The sequence below is a fragment of the Sceloporus occidentalis genome, unplaced genomic scaffold (assembly GCF_023333645.1).
Source record: "Sceloporus occidentalis isolate IW3139 unplaced genomic scaffold, rSceOcc1.0.p SCAF_3, whole genome shotgun sequence".
NCBI lineage: Eukaryota > Metazoa > Chordata > Lepidosauria > Squamata > Phrynosomatidae > Sceloporus > Sceloporus occidentalis.
The window spans coordinates 180,208,893-180,223,166 of record NW_028316983.1 but is presented as its reverse complement, the minus strand read 5'-3'; the positions used below and the strand labels follow the sequence as shown (position 1 = coordinate 180,223,166).

The 14,274-nt window shown below is 40.8% G+C and overlaps 1 protein-coding gene and 1 long non-coding RNA gene across 3 annotated transcripts in view; one reads left to right on the top strand and one right to left on the bottom strand.

The window, feature by feature from the left end:
• The window catches only part of LOC149317173 (uncharacterized), a 139,894-nt gene that overhangs the window by 64,609 nt on the left and 61,011 nt on the right, over positions 1-14,274 (bottom strand). The gene's annotated exons all lie outside the window — the stretch shown is intronic.
• The window catches only part of CDH7 (cadherin 7), a 177,187-nt gene that overhangs the window by 142,824 nt on the left and 20,089 nt on the right, over positions 1-14,274 (top strand). Inside the window, exons 8-10 of one of the 2 annotated variants that reach the window (XM_089516962.1) lie at positions 2,167-2,303; positions 5,243-5,364; positions 9,691-9,808. In XM_089516962.1, coding sequence (XP_089373088.1) covers positions 2,167-2,303; positions 5,243-5,364; positions 9,691-9,808 — 377 coding nt within the window. The remainder of the gene's footprint in view (positions 1-2,166; positions 2,304-5,242; positions 5,365-9,690; positions 9,809-14,274) is intronic. The other variant, XM_089516963.1, reaches the window with a different exon arrangement.

Sequence of the window (14,274 nt, the reverse complement as noted above, 5' to 3'; positions counted from 1 at the left end):
CCCTATGTTAATTTGTGAAAAGTTGAAGGACATGAATATCCTGTAATCTGAATAGAAAGCAGAAAATCTAGCTGTAGCTAGACTGGCCAAGAAAAGCTGCTTTTTCTTCACTCTAGAGTTCCTGATTATTGTCTTTCAGGAGAAATATTTGATGTTCCTTTCAACAAAATGATGAAATGTTCTTCCTTTCCTGAAATATAAAAGCACTGTTGAATCAGGAAATTATTGTGGTGGATTCTCTACTAAAGAATCTTATAAAGGCTGTCCATCAGGGAAAACAGAGTAAAATACAAATGAGCAAACTGTTACAGTCAGAATTCATCACTGTTTGAGCTATCCATCCTTTTTTAACATAAACAAATGTACATCTCAATGTGTTTTTAGTCCTTTTATTTTGGGAGAAAGAACTTGTGAAGAAAGTGGAAGTGTTTCATGTGACTAGAACATAATTTATATCAGCTTGTCCTTGGTGTTTTGCAAGGAGTGGTATTTACATCCTTAAACATTCCCCCACACCATTGTACTTGTGTTCCCAGCAGTCACAATGGAAGATCTAAATTCCTCTGTCACCTCCACATTACTGTTTTGTATACCCTGGTTGGTGAAAGAGATGAAAATTATTACCTATCACTTTCTAACTTGTGATGGTTTTGTAGTTTGCTCATGTCCCTGTTTAATGACTGAAGGTGTGTGTGTGTGTGTGTGTGTGTGTGTGTGTGAAGCTTTCTTCATAGAAAGCAAGGAACTTTTAACAGTTTGTCCATCTCTACGCTGGGATGTTTTACTGAAGTGAAATTGTGCTCCACATCTTATACTTAATGGCACAAAAATAGTGGCCCTTTGTTTGACCCTCTTTTGCTGTGGTTACCATTGGGGAAACTTTAAGAGTTACCACCATCACCACCATCTTATGTACAGAGTTCCACAGTTAAAGTGTTTGTAGTACTCCCATTTCCTGATATTTGGGGTCATGGTAGGGATGTAGATGTATTGGGGGGGGGGGTGTTTTGTTTTGTTTTGCTCATCCTTGAGAAAGGACGTCATAGCATGTTGAGATATTTTTAAAAAGTCAGATTCCATGCCTATGAGCATTAAAGGTCGACATTTCAAATGTAAGCAAGAGCAGTAACAAAAACCCATTTTTTAATGTGTGTAAGTGCAAAAAGAAAAAGTCTCAAAATATGAAAAAGAACTCCACATAAACTATGAAAAAATAACCTCTTGTAATCTTGTCCAGTAGGAAGAAGCTATGCTTACTTTTTCTCCTTCTTCTTCTGCACAGTGATGAAATAAGCAAAGCTTTACATCCCTAGCTCACAGAACAACTTTGATTGTGATGACAGGAAGATGATTTAAAGCTGTCATATAACTCCTGTTGCTCACCTCCATTTGGTCACAACTTGGCCTTTTGGTGAATGGTGTTAGGTTAGTCAAGCATTTCTAATAAATTTAAAGTGCATAGCCATTTCTAAAAGGATAACTAGACAGAAAAAGGATGGACAATTTGTCCCTTGTTCACAGTTTATTTTCTCTTTGAGGTTTTTTCCTCCATGAAAACAGCTTGGAGGGTCAAAATAGCATCTGTTTAAGCCAAAGAAGTCTTGGTGACATGAGCCTGTGTTTGTGTGATGACAATAAGGCCGAAGGAGCAAATGTGGTAATACATAATCCCTGACCTACTCTACAGTTTTCTTTTCTGACCCAGGGGCTTTTCTGCCTGCAACAAAAAGTTCTGTGTCTCACAGTATAAGCTCTGCTGGGAACTGCATGACATTGATACGGTCAGGTGGCACACTTCCAAATCTATTCCATATTAAGGTTGCGTTCAGAAGGAGAGACTTCCAAAAATAAATGAATGACCAGCCTAGGAATAAAACAACAAAAAGGAGGAAATACCTGTGACCTCACTTAGGATGGTATTATGAATTCCAGGAACTGAGCCAGCTTCCCTCACCACTGTGTATTTTGCAGAAGCAGGTGGCTCTGCATATCACACTATTCTTGTCCTGCAAGAGCATAAAACTTTGATTTTTTTTTTTAAAGAGAAGCTGGATGAAAAGGGGAAAATATCAAAAGCTCTTTCTCCTTAAATGTGAAATCAATGCATCATTTTTAACAAACGATAATTATACATGCATCACAAGTGTGTTTTTATCTTTTATCCAGATACTCAATAGATCGAAACACAGACCTGGAAAGGTATTTCAACATTGATGCCAATAGTGGGGTCATTACCACTGCAAAGCCGTTGGATAGAGAAACAAATGCTGTCCACAACATCACTGTCTTGGCAATGGAAAGTCGTAAGTTGCCATTTGAAAGATGTTGTAAGCTTGTTTAAAGACTTGACTTTCCTTGTGCTGTCTATAGAGCATCATTAAAACAAATACTTTGCCTATATCAACTATGGGGAAATTACTACTGGCTGTCTGCTTGCGACCCCCAAGGGTGAGTTTTGAGCTCTCGTGGCCCCTAGCTCACAGAATTTTTTTTTTATAATTCTCCATATCCTTTATAGAGAGTAGAGCAAAAATTTGTAAATAATTTCCTTATTTTAAAAAAGGATGTTAGCTGGACAAAAAAGTGGGGAAAGTCCTCCCTCTTGTCTCAAAGACCATTTGGGATGCCATTTTAAAAACTCCTTTAAAGGTTTGGGGTGGCATTACATGGCAGAGAAATAATATCCCGGAATAAGATTCTTGGGGGGGGGGGGTATGTCTCCTTCCCAATTTCAGTTGCCCACCTTGATCTATGCCTGAAGAGAAGCTTCTAGCAGTAAACAATTAAACATAAAATGAATAGTTAATGCAATTGCATATTAATTCTATCTATATTGCATCTATATTTGGAGTAGGTTTATTATAGTATGCTGGTGACATTCAGCTCTATTTCTCCATATCATTGGACTCAGCCAATGGCATCACTAGGGTTGGCGTCACCCAGTGCAGTAACTCATGGTGTCCATTGACTTCCTCCGATACCACACCATACAGAATCCTTAGTCATTGTTTTTGTACTAATTTTACTCACAGCTTGAAATTCCATATATCACTGAATGTAATGGTAATAGTTGTGACATAAACAAGTAGCAAAATTAAAAATTATACCTTTAAATTACAATATAATAATACACACAGCCTAAATGTATTTACATATACATAGTCCCATGTGGTTCTAGTGAAAATTTGGTAATTTGTTTTTATTTTTAAAAAAATAAAAATAAAATAAAATCCAAGGCTTCTCCTTTCTTCTACCACTGAGTCTTGCCCCAACACCAACTCATCAGCATTTTAAAGTGACACAGGCAAATACCACAGACCATTTCTACCAAAAGACTGCGGTGCAGTGGTTTTACCCCCCCCCCCCAAATAGGGTGTCAACTGATGCAGTCCACACACCCCGTACCTTCCTAGTGATGCCCCTGGACTCACCTGGTGCTGTTGGACCAGTGCCTGGATTTGGTAATTGGCTTGATGAGGGTCAGTACACTGAAGCTGAATCCTAATTGAATGGAGGCTCTGTAGATTGCCAGTTCTTGGGCCCGAGAATTGAGTAAACAGCCTGCTCTAGATGGGGTTGCACCCCTCCTGAAGGGACAGATATGTAGCTTGGTAGTGCTTCTATATCCATTCCTGTCACTGGATGCCCAAGTGTGGCTTGGAGTGCTTGCTGCCAGCTTCAACTATGACCAGCTATGACCTTTCCTGGAAAAACATTGTAGAATCTTAATAGAACCATGATGTCTCAGAGGGCATATAAGCAGCCATACTATAAATTTCATGTTAGTATTTCATATCAAGTTCTGTAGGTTTTGAATTAAACTATATGGTTAGATTTGAAGCGATAAATAAATATATGATAATCCCCACTTAGCCACGTAAACTCAATGGGTGACCTTGGGGAAGCTACACTCTCTCAACCTCAGAGGATGGCAATGGCAAAACCCCTCAGCAGAAATTTGCCAATAAAACCCTGTGATAGGTTTGTCTTAGGGTCACCATAAGCTGGAAATGGCTTGAAGACACACAGCAGCAACAATAGAATTAGTAGAATACAAAGATATAGCCATGTTAATCTGTGGAATCAGTATGTAGAGAGATCTTGTAGCACCTTTGAGACTAACTTTGAGTCCAAATGCATCTGAGGATACATAGATTGATGTCTATGAAAGCTCATGCTGCCAAGCTCTTTCAGTTAGTCTCAAAGGTGATACAAGATCTCTCTACAATAGAATTAGCAGTGTAGCATTTATCAGTACTTAAGAACTCTATTTGATTTCTTTAAACCTAATAAAGATTTTGGAGTTTTTAAATTTATTTCTGCATGTACTAAATGAGGACCAATCTGCCTATATGCAGTTGTTATTCCCAAACGGAGTATACTCACTGACTCAATTGCAAAAAATCAGCATTTTTGTTAGTTGATTCAGTGGGTCTATTCTAATTGGGATCCACAATTGAGTTTGGGACAAAATATGTTACCAGTGCAACAATGGTTACAGAGTGGTCTGGATTCATTATACAGTGGGCTCTCCATACCCACAAGGGATTGGTTCTAAGACTCTGAGTTGATATCAAAATCCATAGATGATCAAGTCCCCATCCTGACAACCAATGACCCACCTGCCATGTGTCAGCTACCATGTGAAGAGACTCCAGGGTGGCTCCTTGGCCACCAAGGTTCAGCATACTATAAGCCTGCTGAGGTTTTCCTCAAGACAGCTCATCTCTTCTTCCTTCCATCTCTTTATCCCTCTTGCTCTGCCTTAGTGGATTCTTTGCTGCAGATCAACTTCTGCCATGGTCTTCTCAGAAGGCCACCATAGAGTGGATGGTGCAAGGGAGAGATAAGGCATCTTACTTTTTTTTCAATCTGCTGTTGCTTGAATCCATAAAACTTGAGCCTGCAGATACACCACACCCACTGTACTCTGTTATAATGGGTGGTAGAGGGAAGAAATTGGAAGAAAACAGATGCATTCCCCTTATTTATTGTTTCCTTGTACCTTTCTCTTACACATCCAGTATGAGACAACATGGGTGAAACAGGACAATGTACCTAAAGAGTCATTGGCCTCATCCCGTACAGCAGCTCTTTTGTTGCCTTCATTTTCTTCTCTTTTTTTACATGAGCAAAATTGCACTGAAAACATAATTTTGCTTTCTGCAACATATAGGGCATGTTAAATACTGGCAGAATTGGTTCATGGTGATCTAATTTGGGGGTTTTGTCTTTTAAACAGAAAACCCATCACAAATTGGGAGAGGATATGTGGCCATTACTATCCTTGACATCAATGACAACGCTCCAGAGTTTGCCATGGATTATGAAACAACAGTCTGTGAAAATGCAGAACCGGGCCAGGTGTGGATTTATATTCCTAACCACTTGATGATATTTTCTGCACAGCAGTAATTTGATTTACAGTGGTACCTCTTTTAGGATAAAATATAATCAGATTATTGCAGTAAAAATGGCATGTTGATTTGAAGCTAAACTAAACATTAACTAGATCTGAAACCATCATAATCTAAGAACCTGCAAGAGAACAGCACAGGCAGATTTGCATTGAATATCTTTAACCATCTTCTAGACTTTCTAGTCTGTGAAAATACCAAATTTCCATTCTTCCAGCTATCTTCATTCAACAAAACAAAAAGGTATTTCTTAGAAGCAAGAATACATTGACTCTCAATGATCAGCTAAATGAGAATATAAGGAACTGATGTCGGATTCCATAAAGAACCTTCACTCTCAATTGTCCTCAGGTGTTTGGAATAATGAATCACACACATTTTCTAGAGCCAGACTAAACCATTTGAGTTCTTTGCGGTTTATTCCGTGTCTGATCATACCAAGGTTCTTAGTAATTCTGCACCTTTATTTCTTCATGTTTCTGTTGCATTTTTAAAAATGACTTTTTTCACTGAGCTCGGAACATTATTATTTTTACAACATTTTTTAAGGGTAGATTGAATTCTGTCATCAAACTGGTTCATAGATTTAATTATCCAAAAGCCTCAAGATATTTGTCAAGCTGATGGAAATTGTTAGTGCAGCCAGGTCACATGGAGATATCCATTCTGTGAGTGAGCAGCTCTATTTAGGAGCCATACACTTGGTTGCTATTATTTCCTATTATTTTCAAGACTGAAGCAGCTGTTTTTGAGCCCCACAGTCAGATGCCACTTCATGTTATCAGGTATGACTCAAACTACAAATTGGCTAGCTGAGTGTGGAATTAATTCCAGTCTTCTTTAAAAAAAAAAAAAAAAGGCACAGTATTCTAACCACTGGATCATATTGGATCTATCTTCATGGAGTTGTAGCAGGGAAAAGATTCCAAAACTGGAGTATTATTATTATTATTAGATTACAGTTTGGATATCCCTTATCTGAAATGCTTGGGATCAGAAGCATATCAGAATTGGAATTTTATTTGGATTTTAGAATATAAGTAGCATAGTACATATATGTACTATATTTGAGAGACTGACGAGAAATGTGAGGATCTGTGAAATGATGAGAATCCAAGCATCATGCTTGGTTCAGATCCATGCCTGCTGCCATTTCACAGATTCCTGCATCTCTCTCTAGCTGCGTTTATCTCCAGCCTTACATTGTGAAACATGAAGTAAACAGGTAGTATCAGCAATGAACAGCAGCCCAACACCAAGAGCAAAAGAAAGAAGACAGGGAAGAAGATGATGATGGGTGTCTGTGCTCATTTTGAGATTGCCAGCCTGTCTTCCATGGCAGGGATGATGGGAAACGGGTGCACTGGCACTGTCTATCGGTGATGCTCTTGGATGCAGCCATGCTGATGTGAGGAGGAATGGGAACTGAAGCCAAGGGCACCCAGGTGCAATGGAGAGAGGGGGGGAAGCATGTCTCATATCTCTTTTCAGCATCATGTCTTTCTCGGGCCTTGTAAATAAAGGTATATATTACACTACTTTATGTCCCAAAATCCAAAAATATTCTAAAATGCAAGCTTTGAAGCATCATGTCAGTGCTCAGAACTTTTAAGACTTTGGAGCAATTTGGATTTCAGATTTCCACATAAGGGATACTCAATCTGTACAACTATCAGAGTCCCCCAGCGGGCATGGGCACTGGCCATGCTGGTTGAAGAACTTGGAACTGTGCGCACACAAGTCATTTTCCCCCCAGCTCTGGAACCCTGGGAGCTGAACTAACAAAGGTCAAGCATTCAGCACAAGAGTGATGAATTATGTGAGTACTCTTGCCCAAATTAAGGAGAAGCAAGATGGGTACAGATCAAGCAGGCCTGCCACCTTCTGTTTGCTCCCACAACAAGTAAGGGAAAGTTATGGAGCAGAGGATACCCATGAAGAAGAAATGATACACTATGTATTTCTTCCCACCATTGATTACAGAGTGGCATTAATAATATTCAATTAGAAAAAGTGTCTAAAATCATGACTTTCAGACAATTTTATGTCAGTAGCCCTCTCCTCCAGTGGGAAATTAAGGTCTGGTACAGACTAGTGCTTTGTGCTGGCCTGAGGCTGATTTTTGGGCTCAGTAGGGCTGGACGTCCATACGTGCCCAGCCCTAATTTCAGGGCCTATGTGCCATCTTGCTGTGACCACATCAACATGTGTTACACGATGATGTTGCGTGGGCATCTGAGTGTCCAAACAGCGCTTCTTGGAAGAGGCATCATAGCACCACGTCATGGCACTTATGATGCTTCTAAAAAGAAGCCCCCAAGTTCTGCAATCATTTTCTTCCGAGGCTGATGTGCCTTCAATGTAACCTGGTGGGAAAGATGGTAAGGGTGTAATTTGCCACCACAGGAGCTGAATGGAACTGTTTCATTTTTACCATAGCTCTTTTCCACTTGTTAACCACCTAAGGCCCTATTTCTGTTGTGGAAAGTGATGAATTAGAAGTTCTGACCTCCAGTTGCAGCTTTCAAGAATTAATAATTTAATGTTCAGAGCAGATATTGAAGAAGTTATTATTAGTTTTTTATTTATTTACTACAACTCATGTGATCCCTGAGAAAGCATTGTTTATGGTCTTGCTGTCTGGGAGATATTTGGAACTGTGGCCTGCAAACTCTGGTTGAGAGTTTCCATACATCCACAATCTTAAGGAATACAAACTTCAATACTATGTTATGAACCATTTTACAAAAATCTGAATTGCTTCTTTAGTTGTTGAATGGTCTCAGCTTGATAAAAGCATTATCAAAGTTAGACAATGAAGGTATTGAAGTAGGTCCCCCCTCCCTCCATTCCTTGGCTCATTTATTAATCAGAATAGAGACTGCATCCAAGAAGTCAGAAGAAGACAGAGATTTAGAAGGGCAGCTGTGAAGGAACTAGTAAAGATCCTGAAATATAAAGGTACATAATTGAATACCATTGTTAGAATTGTCGATGCCATTGTATTTCCCATGTATGGTTGTGAAAGCTAGATAATGAAGAAATTTGATAAGAAGTAAATCAACTCATTAGAAACATGATGCTGTAGAAGAGTTCTATATATGCTGTGGACTGCTAAAAAGGCAAATAAATGGGTTCTAGCCTGAACTCTCCCTAGAAGTGAAGATGAATAAACTGAGATAGTCGTACTTTGTACATATCATGAGAAGACATGTCTGACTAGAAAAAACAATAATACTTGGTAAGGTAGAAGACAACAGGAAATGAGGAAAATCACATTCAGAGTGTATAGACTCACTCAAGGAAGTCACAGCTCTGAGTGCACAACCTATGGGGTAATTTGGAGATTGCTCATTCATAGGGTTGCTATAAGATGAAGTAGACTTAACAATAGTTAACAAATTGTCAAAAGGGTTTTCATCATTTCATCTATGTGAAGGCTATTTAAATGCAAAGGACTGCCTCCTGTTGGATAATTGTGATTCTACAGTATCCCATAAGGTGGCTAAATTTTGTTATATTGTTTGTAAATTGCGCCCTCAACTGACAAATGGACATCCTATTACTGTGTAGATGTTTTGTTTGAGTATTTTTAAGTATAGTTTATCATAAGTTTATATTTTAACCCTTAACAGTTACATTGCTTGCTGTGATTTTGTTTTATACTGGTCAAAGACTGAATAAATTTATATTACTATTACTATTACTAAAGGGCTGCCTCTATCCAAATGTACTGTGAAATATATGATGGTGTATTTCCATTTACTGTCCCCAAACCCACCAGAATAGAATGTGAGGGAAATTCTGTTCCAGTGGCAGATGCTGACAATCAGGGAAGGAGACTAGTCAGATCCTATTCCTCCCATCCTTCCAAAATTAACTGCTGTTGAGAGTCTTGTGCCAGGCAGCTGATGCTGGGAGATGGCAACAAGTGGAAGAGATCTCTGTACATGGGCTGCTATTCACCTCCTAGACTGGGCTGTTGCCTTCAGAGGCAGTGGGGGACACTGTCTCATAGTGAGCTGTCAGTCTTTTTTTTATATATGCCTTTATTGGAAGGGCTGTTTTCTTTGCCACAGACTGAACAATGTCTTGAATCAGGCCTATGAGAGGGAAACTAAAATCCTATTCTGCCAGGTTCTAAACATAACAAGATTTTTCTTCACGCATAGCAACTATGCACATTTTTCCCACATAGAACCACAAGCAGTTATCTTACAACTAAAATGCAAACTAAAATGTAACATGAAGGCAAATCAACTTTTTTTTCTAGGTTATTCAGAGAATAAGTGCCATTGACAAAGATGATCCTCCTAGTGGCCATCAGTTTTCCTTCAGTTTGACAGGAGAGGCAGCAAATAATCACAATTTTACATTGCAAGATAATAAAGGTAAGACACCGATTGCGGTTGGCAACCCAAGGGCACACCAGTGCTCTTATTTCTTCAGAAAAGCAATACTGATTCTTGTCTAGAGTTACTTCTTTGACAGAAAGAGCATTAATTAAGAGCAATCAGACCCCAAAGTAATTTTTATGTATGGATTATCTGTCAGGAGAAAGAAGCTGCTTTTTAAATCATTTCAAGCCATGAGCCAAACAGATGGGCATCAGATCCTTTTGCAGACTGATTCTTTTCACTTTTTATTTTTATAAGCCTTTATCTAAATTAGATTGTACCTCAGGACAACAGTTGAAAAATTTCCTGGGTCTCATGTTTGACTAATGTTGCTTAGGAAATACAGAGATGAACCCTTGAAACACATGGCAGAATGGCTGTTGTTGTGGAGAAACATCTTTACCAACAATATCATCTGCTGCTAAAAATGCTTTGGATATGAAAGCTTAGGAATCAGCTTTCCTTTGTTGGTAAAATTGTTTCACTATTCTACATGGAACTATATTTTACCAATGGATAAAGATCTATGCCAAGCAACAAACTTCTATTCTTGCTTTATTTATGTATTATTTTATTTGCTCTTAATGGTGGATGCTGGGAAAATCCTGGAGGAAGTCATTGGTTCCCGTTAAAAAGTGTGACAGATCTCCAAAAAAAATTGTATGCCGTTATTCTCTTCTCGAGGAACACTGCAATCTAAGCTCTTATCTGGTACATGGCCTAATTATGAGCATTCTAAAGGATGAACATGTTTGTCACATATAAAGTATTACTGGGATGGCTCATCTGCAAGGCTCTGTAATGATAAGCTTTTATTCTCTTACCAGTTCAGCATGCATTTTCTTTCTTCCTTTTGCAGATGCATGCATTTGTGTTCTGATTCTCTGTATAGTGTTGTGTCTGACCGTGTCTTTCCTACTAACCTGTTTCTTTCCCCATATGCCTTCTGTAGCTTCTCACTGAATCTTCTGTAACAGTGTTTGATTTCCTTCAAGCATTGAAAAAGGATCTGTTCTTGTACTTTCCAGCTAATATGCCAAAGGGCCATTCTGCATCTTGCCATGAAGAAATAATTGTGTTTTGGTGGTACAGATATGTCACGGTCCAAGTAGGGAGATATAAGTCCATCACTTTATTGTATACTGCACCCCCCAAGCAGTGGCCGTTAACTGTTTTTGCAGCTTGGAAAAGTCATTCAGCTCCACAGAGCACAAAAAAGAGAAATACAAGTTTACTGTAAATGGACCTATAAACTATGGAGAAATCCAGTTTAACCAATACTGTTTCCTTCATACGTCTCCCACCTGGATTGGTGGCCTGATAAGGGAGTGATACCAGGCAGGCAGGGATTGTTTGATTCCTCCCCAAAGTCACGTATTCTTCTCTGAAAATGCTCTTTAGACTTGATATATAGTTTGTTCAGCATGGCTCCAAAACTAATTATTTTATAAAGGATAATTGGAGGGAGGCTTAAGCACCCATCCTTCTTGCCTGCTGACTCTGAAAAGTGCCACCATCCATGCCTGTATTCTTTCTTTGTTAAAAAGATATGGCATCTCTAAGTAACAGCATTTGCTGAGGAGGGAGGCTGCCACAAAAGACCAAGTCACTGAATTGGAAGAAAGGCCACAACTTTATTAACCAAACAGCACAGGGGTAGGGTTGGCCCAAAGCATGAGGTCTGGCTCTCGATCATCAACCAACCCCTGATTGGTCGATGAACCAATTTGCTTGGTCATGGCCAAGCTTTGGGATGACATAGGAGCCACAAAAAGCACCCTGGATAAGACATGCAACTGGTCAATCACATGTTCGCTATTAAGCCCCTAGTCACCGGGAGCTGCTGAATTGATGTGCCCCCTGCAATGGCCACACCACATGCCCTCAGTGTTCCTGGGTCATGAAAGACTCCCAATCCAGTACTATGCAGCCCTGGATACCACGCCCACCAGATCCATGCTACCGCCCCAAAAAGAAAAGTTGTGACTACAACACCAAGGCAAGAGAGGGAGGGTGGGAGAGCCGAGCAACTGTCACCCAAACGAAACGTCGCATGGCCTTATATATAGGTCCACCAACCAATCGGGAGCCAGGATAGGAAGGAGACACCACCTTCCTGGCTCCCTCAACCAATGAGCTACCCCAGGGAATGGAGCAGCCAATAGGAGGGCTCTTCCCCCCCATCCAGCAGAATGGGCCAATAGTGGGCCTACCCGACCTCAGCAAGGCATACTGGGAGCCTGGGCAGGCCAGCAAGGGCCCAGACATTGAACTTTAATGCATCAGAACCTGTAACGTTCCCATTGAGTTCTGAAAACGTTCTGTGGCAGAACAATCTGGGAACGGGACTCATCACATTAGAGAAGCAATAATGGGATGATAACGTATTGGGAACATATTATATTGCACAGCACCCACTTTGAATGGGTGCTTTTGCCAAGTGCGTTCTTACATCGTACTGCTGTGGCACATGCACATTTCTTTAGTTGGGGTGTGATGCTGTGATGTCATCACTCTATCATCTTTTTACCTCAGACAACTTCCAGTTGGACGCTCTAGGACTGCAGAGGAGGAAATTGTCTCAGCCAATCAGGACACGAGGACTGACAGAATGGATATAAAAACGGATAGGATTACTGCACTAACTTTTCATGTTCCGGTATGATAACGTTCCATCTGTCTGAGAACTTTCTCATCTTTCTCACCCTGGAATGCTGTTGGATGTCCTGGACTGCGGCCAGCACACACAGCCACACACCGATAAGGAAGGCTCAGCAAGGCAATTAACTATGCAGCTGGGAAATAGTCCACAAACCTTGCAAGGAGTGAGAGAGAAAGCAAGCCCAAAGCCAAAGCCAAAGTCAGAATAACAGAGGTCAGGATAGTCAGTCCAGTCCAAGGTCAGGTCAGCCAGAAGGTAGCAATAGTCCAGTTCATTCCAAAGTCAAGAGTCAAGGCAACAAGGAGTCAAGATACAGGGAGCCAGTGCAGGCAGCAATCACACCAAAGGATCATGCAATAAACTCTGTCACTGAGTTGGCGTCTCTCTGCTCATTAAGTAAGAGACGCTCTCCCCCATGCCACCTGAGGCTGATTTGCTTATTGTCTCTCTGCAATCTTCCTGGATCTATGCACGCAAGCACTCTCAGCCCTGCTTTGCCTAAAGGAAGGAACCTCCAGGCATGATTCCTCCCCAGAGTCACCACTAGGCTGTTGCACCACAAGAGGAATCCCACCAGCAATAGGACCTGGCTGAGCCTCCTCCTCTGGGGCTGGGAGATCACAGCTGGGATCTGGCAGAGCAGGATTAGCACCTGGTGTAGCCTCAATTTCCCCTTGCACTGGAGTAATCACATCCTCATCCTCATCCTCTGAGTCCGGCTCTTGCCTGGCCATGACATTGGAATACTTTGAGGTCAGAATAGGAACTCGATGGGAACCAAACTGTGCAGTAAACTTTGCTGCGTTCCATTCTCATTTGGTTCCCGGAACGTTATCATAACGCTATGCGATAAAGTTCATTGGCTCACTTCCCTGGGCAGCAACAAGGCTGGCCCTGAAGATGTGAGGTGACCTCATTTCTAGGTACAAAGCAGAACCACTCTTTCTTTTCCAATGTACAGATTCAGGAATCTTCTATAACACAGAATGAGCAACTAAAAACCAGAAGGTTTCTCTCAGCAAGGCTATTAGATGATAGATGGGATTTATTTATTTTTATAAAAAGTCTTGCTTTATTTCAAGTTTAAATTTTATCATCTCCCAGGTATTATTAAAATGAGTGAATTAAGATCTTGCAGTATTCATAACTGATGTTTAAGCTTGTGCCTCCTTGAGAGAGAAAGCATATTTCAGTTCTGAAATAGTAAAATTGGCAGATTTTTTTCAAAAACCCATTATCTGTATTTTCATATATATTTTAGTATTTAAGCTGAAATCAGTGTTATGACCATATTAAAAGAGCTTATATTTGATCCATCACCAACCAGTTAATTGTTAGTTCTATCATCTCTGTCCTGACAATAAATACTGAAAATCAGTTGTGACAGCTAGATTCACATCCCACTTTAAAAAGTAGTTTCCGGCACGTTACAGACCGCCGGATTGCGGCGGTCTGCTGCCGCCACCGCTTGCACCATCTGGGAGCCGCAGCCTTTAAACAGTGTGGCTCCTGGACGCTGCCGAGAAGGAGCGCGGAAATCGTGCTCCTTCTGAGGCCCCGGAAGAGGCGCTGCAAAGCGCAAGGGGCACATTTGCGGCATCATTTCCGGGGCGACAAGTGCGGACGCAACGCATCCAGCACGTAAAGATGACGGCACCTGTGTGTATAGGGCGTCGCCATCTTTACGCCCTCGTAACGTGCTGGGGTGAGGCCGGTGTGGACGCTAGGTCCTTGGCCAACCCCTAGCACGTGATGGGGGCGTATTAAAGGCCCGTCTATAACACGACTCCATTTCCTT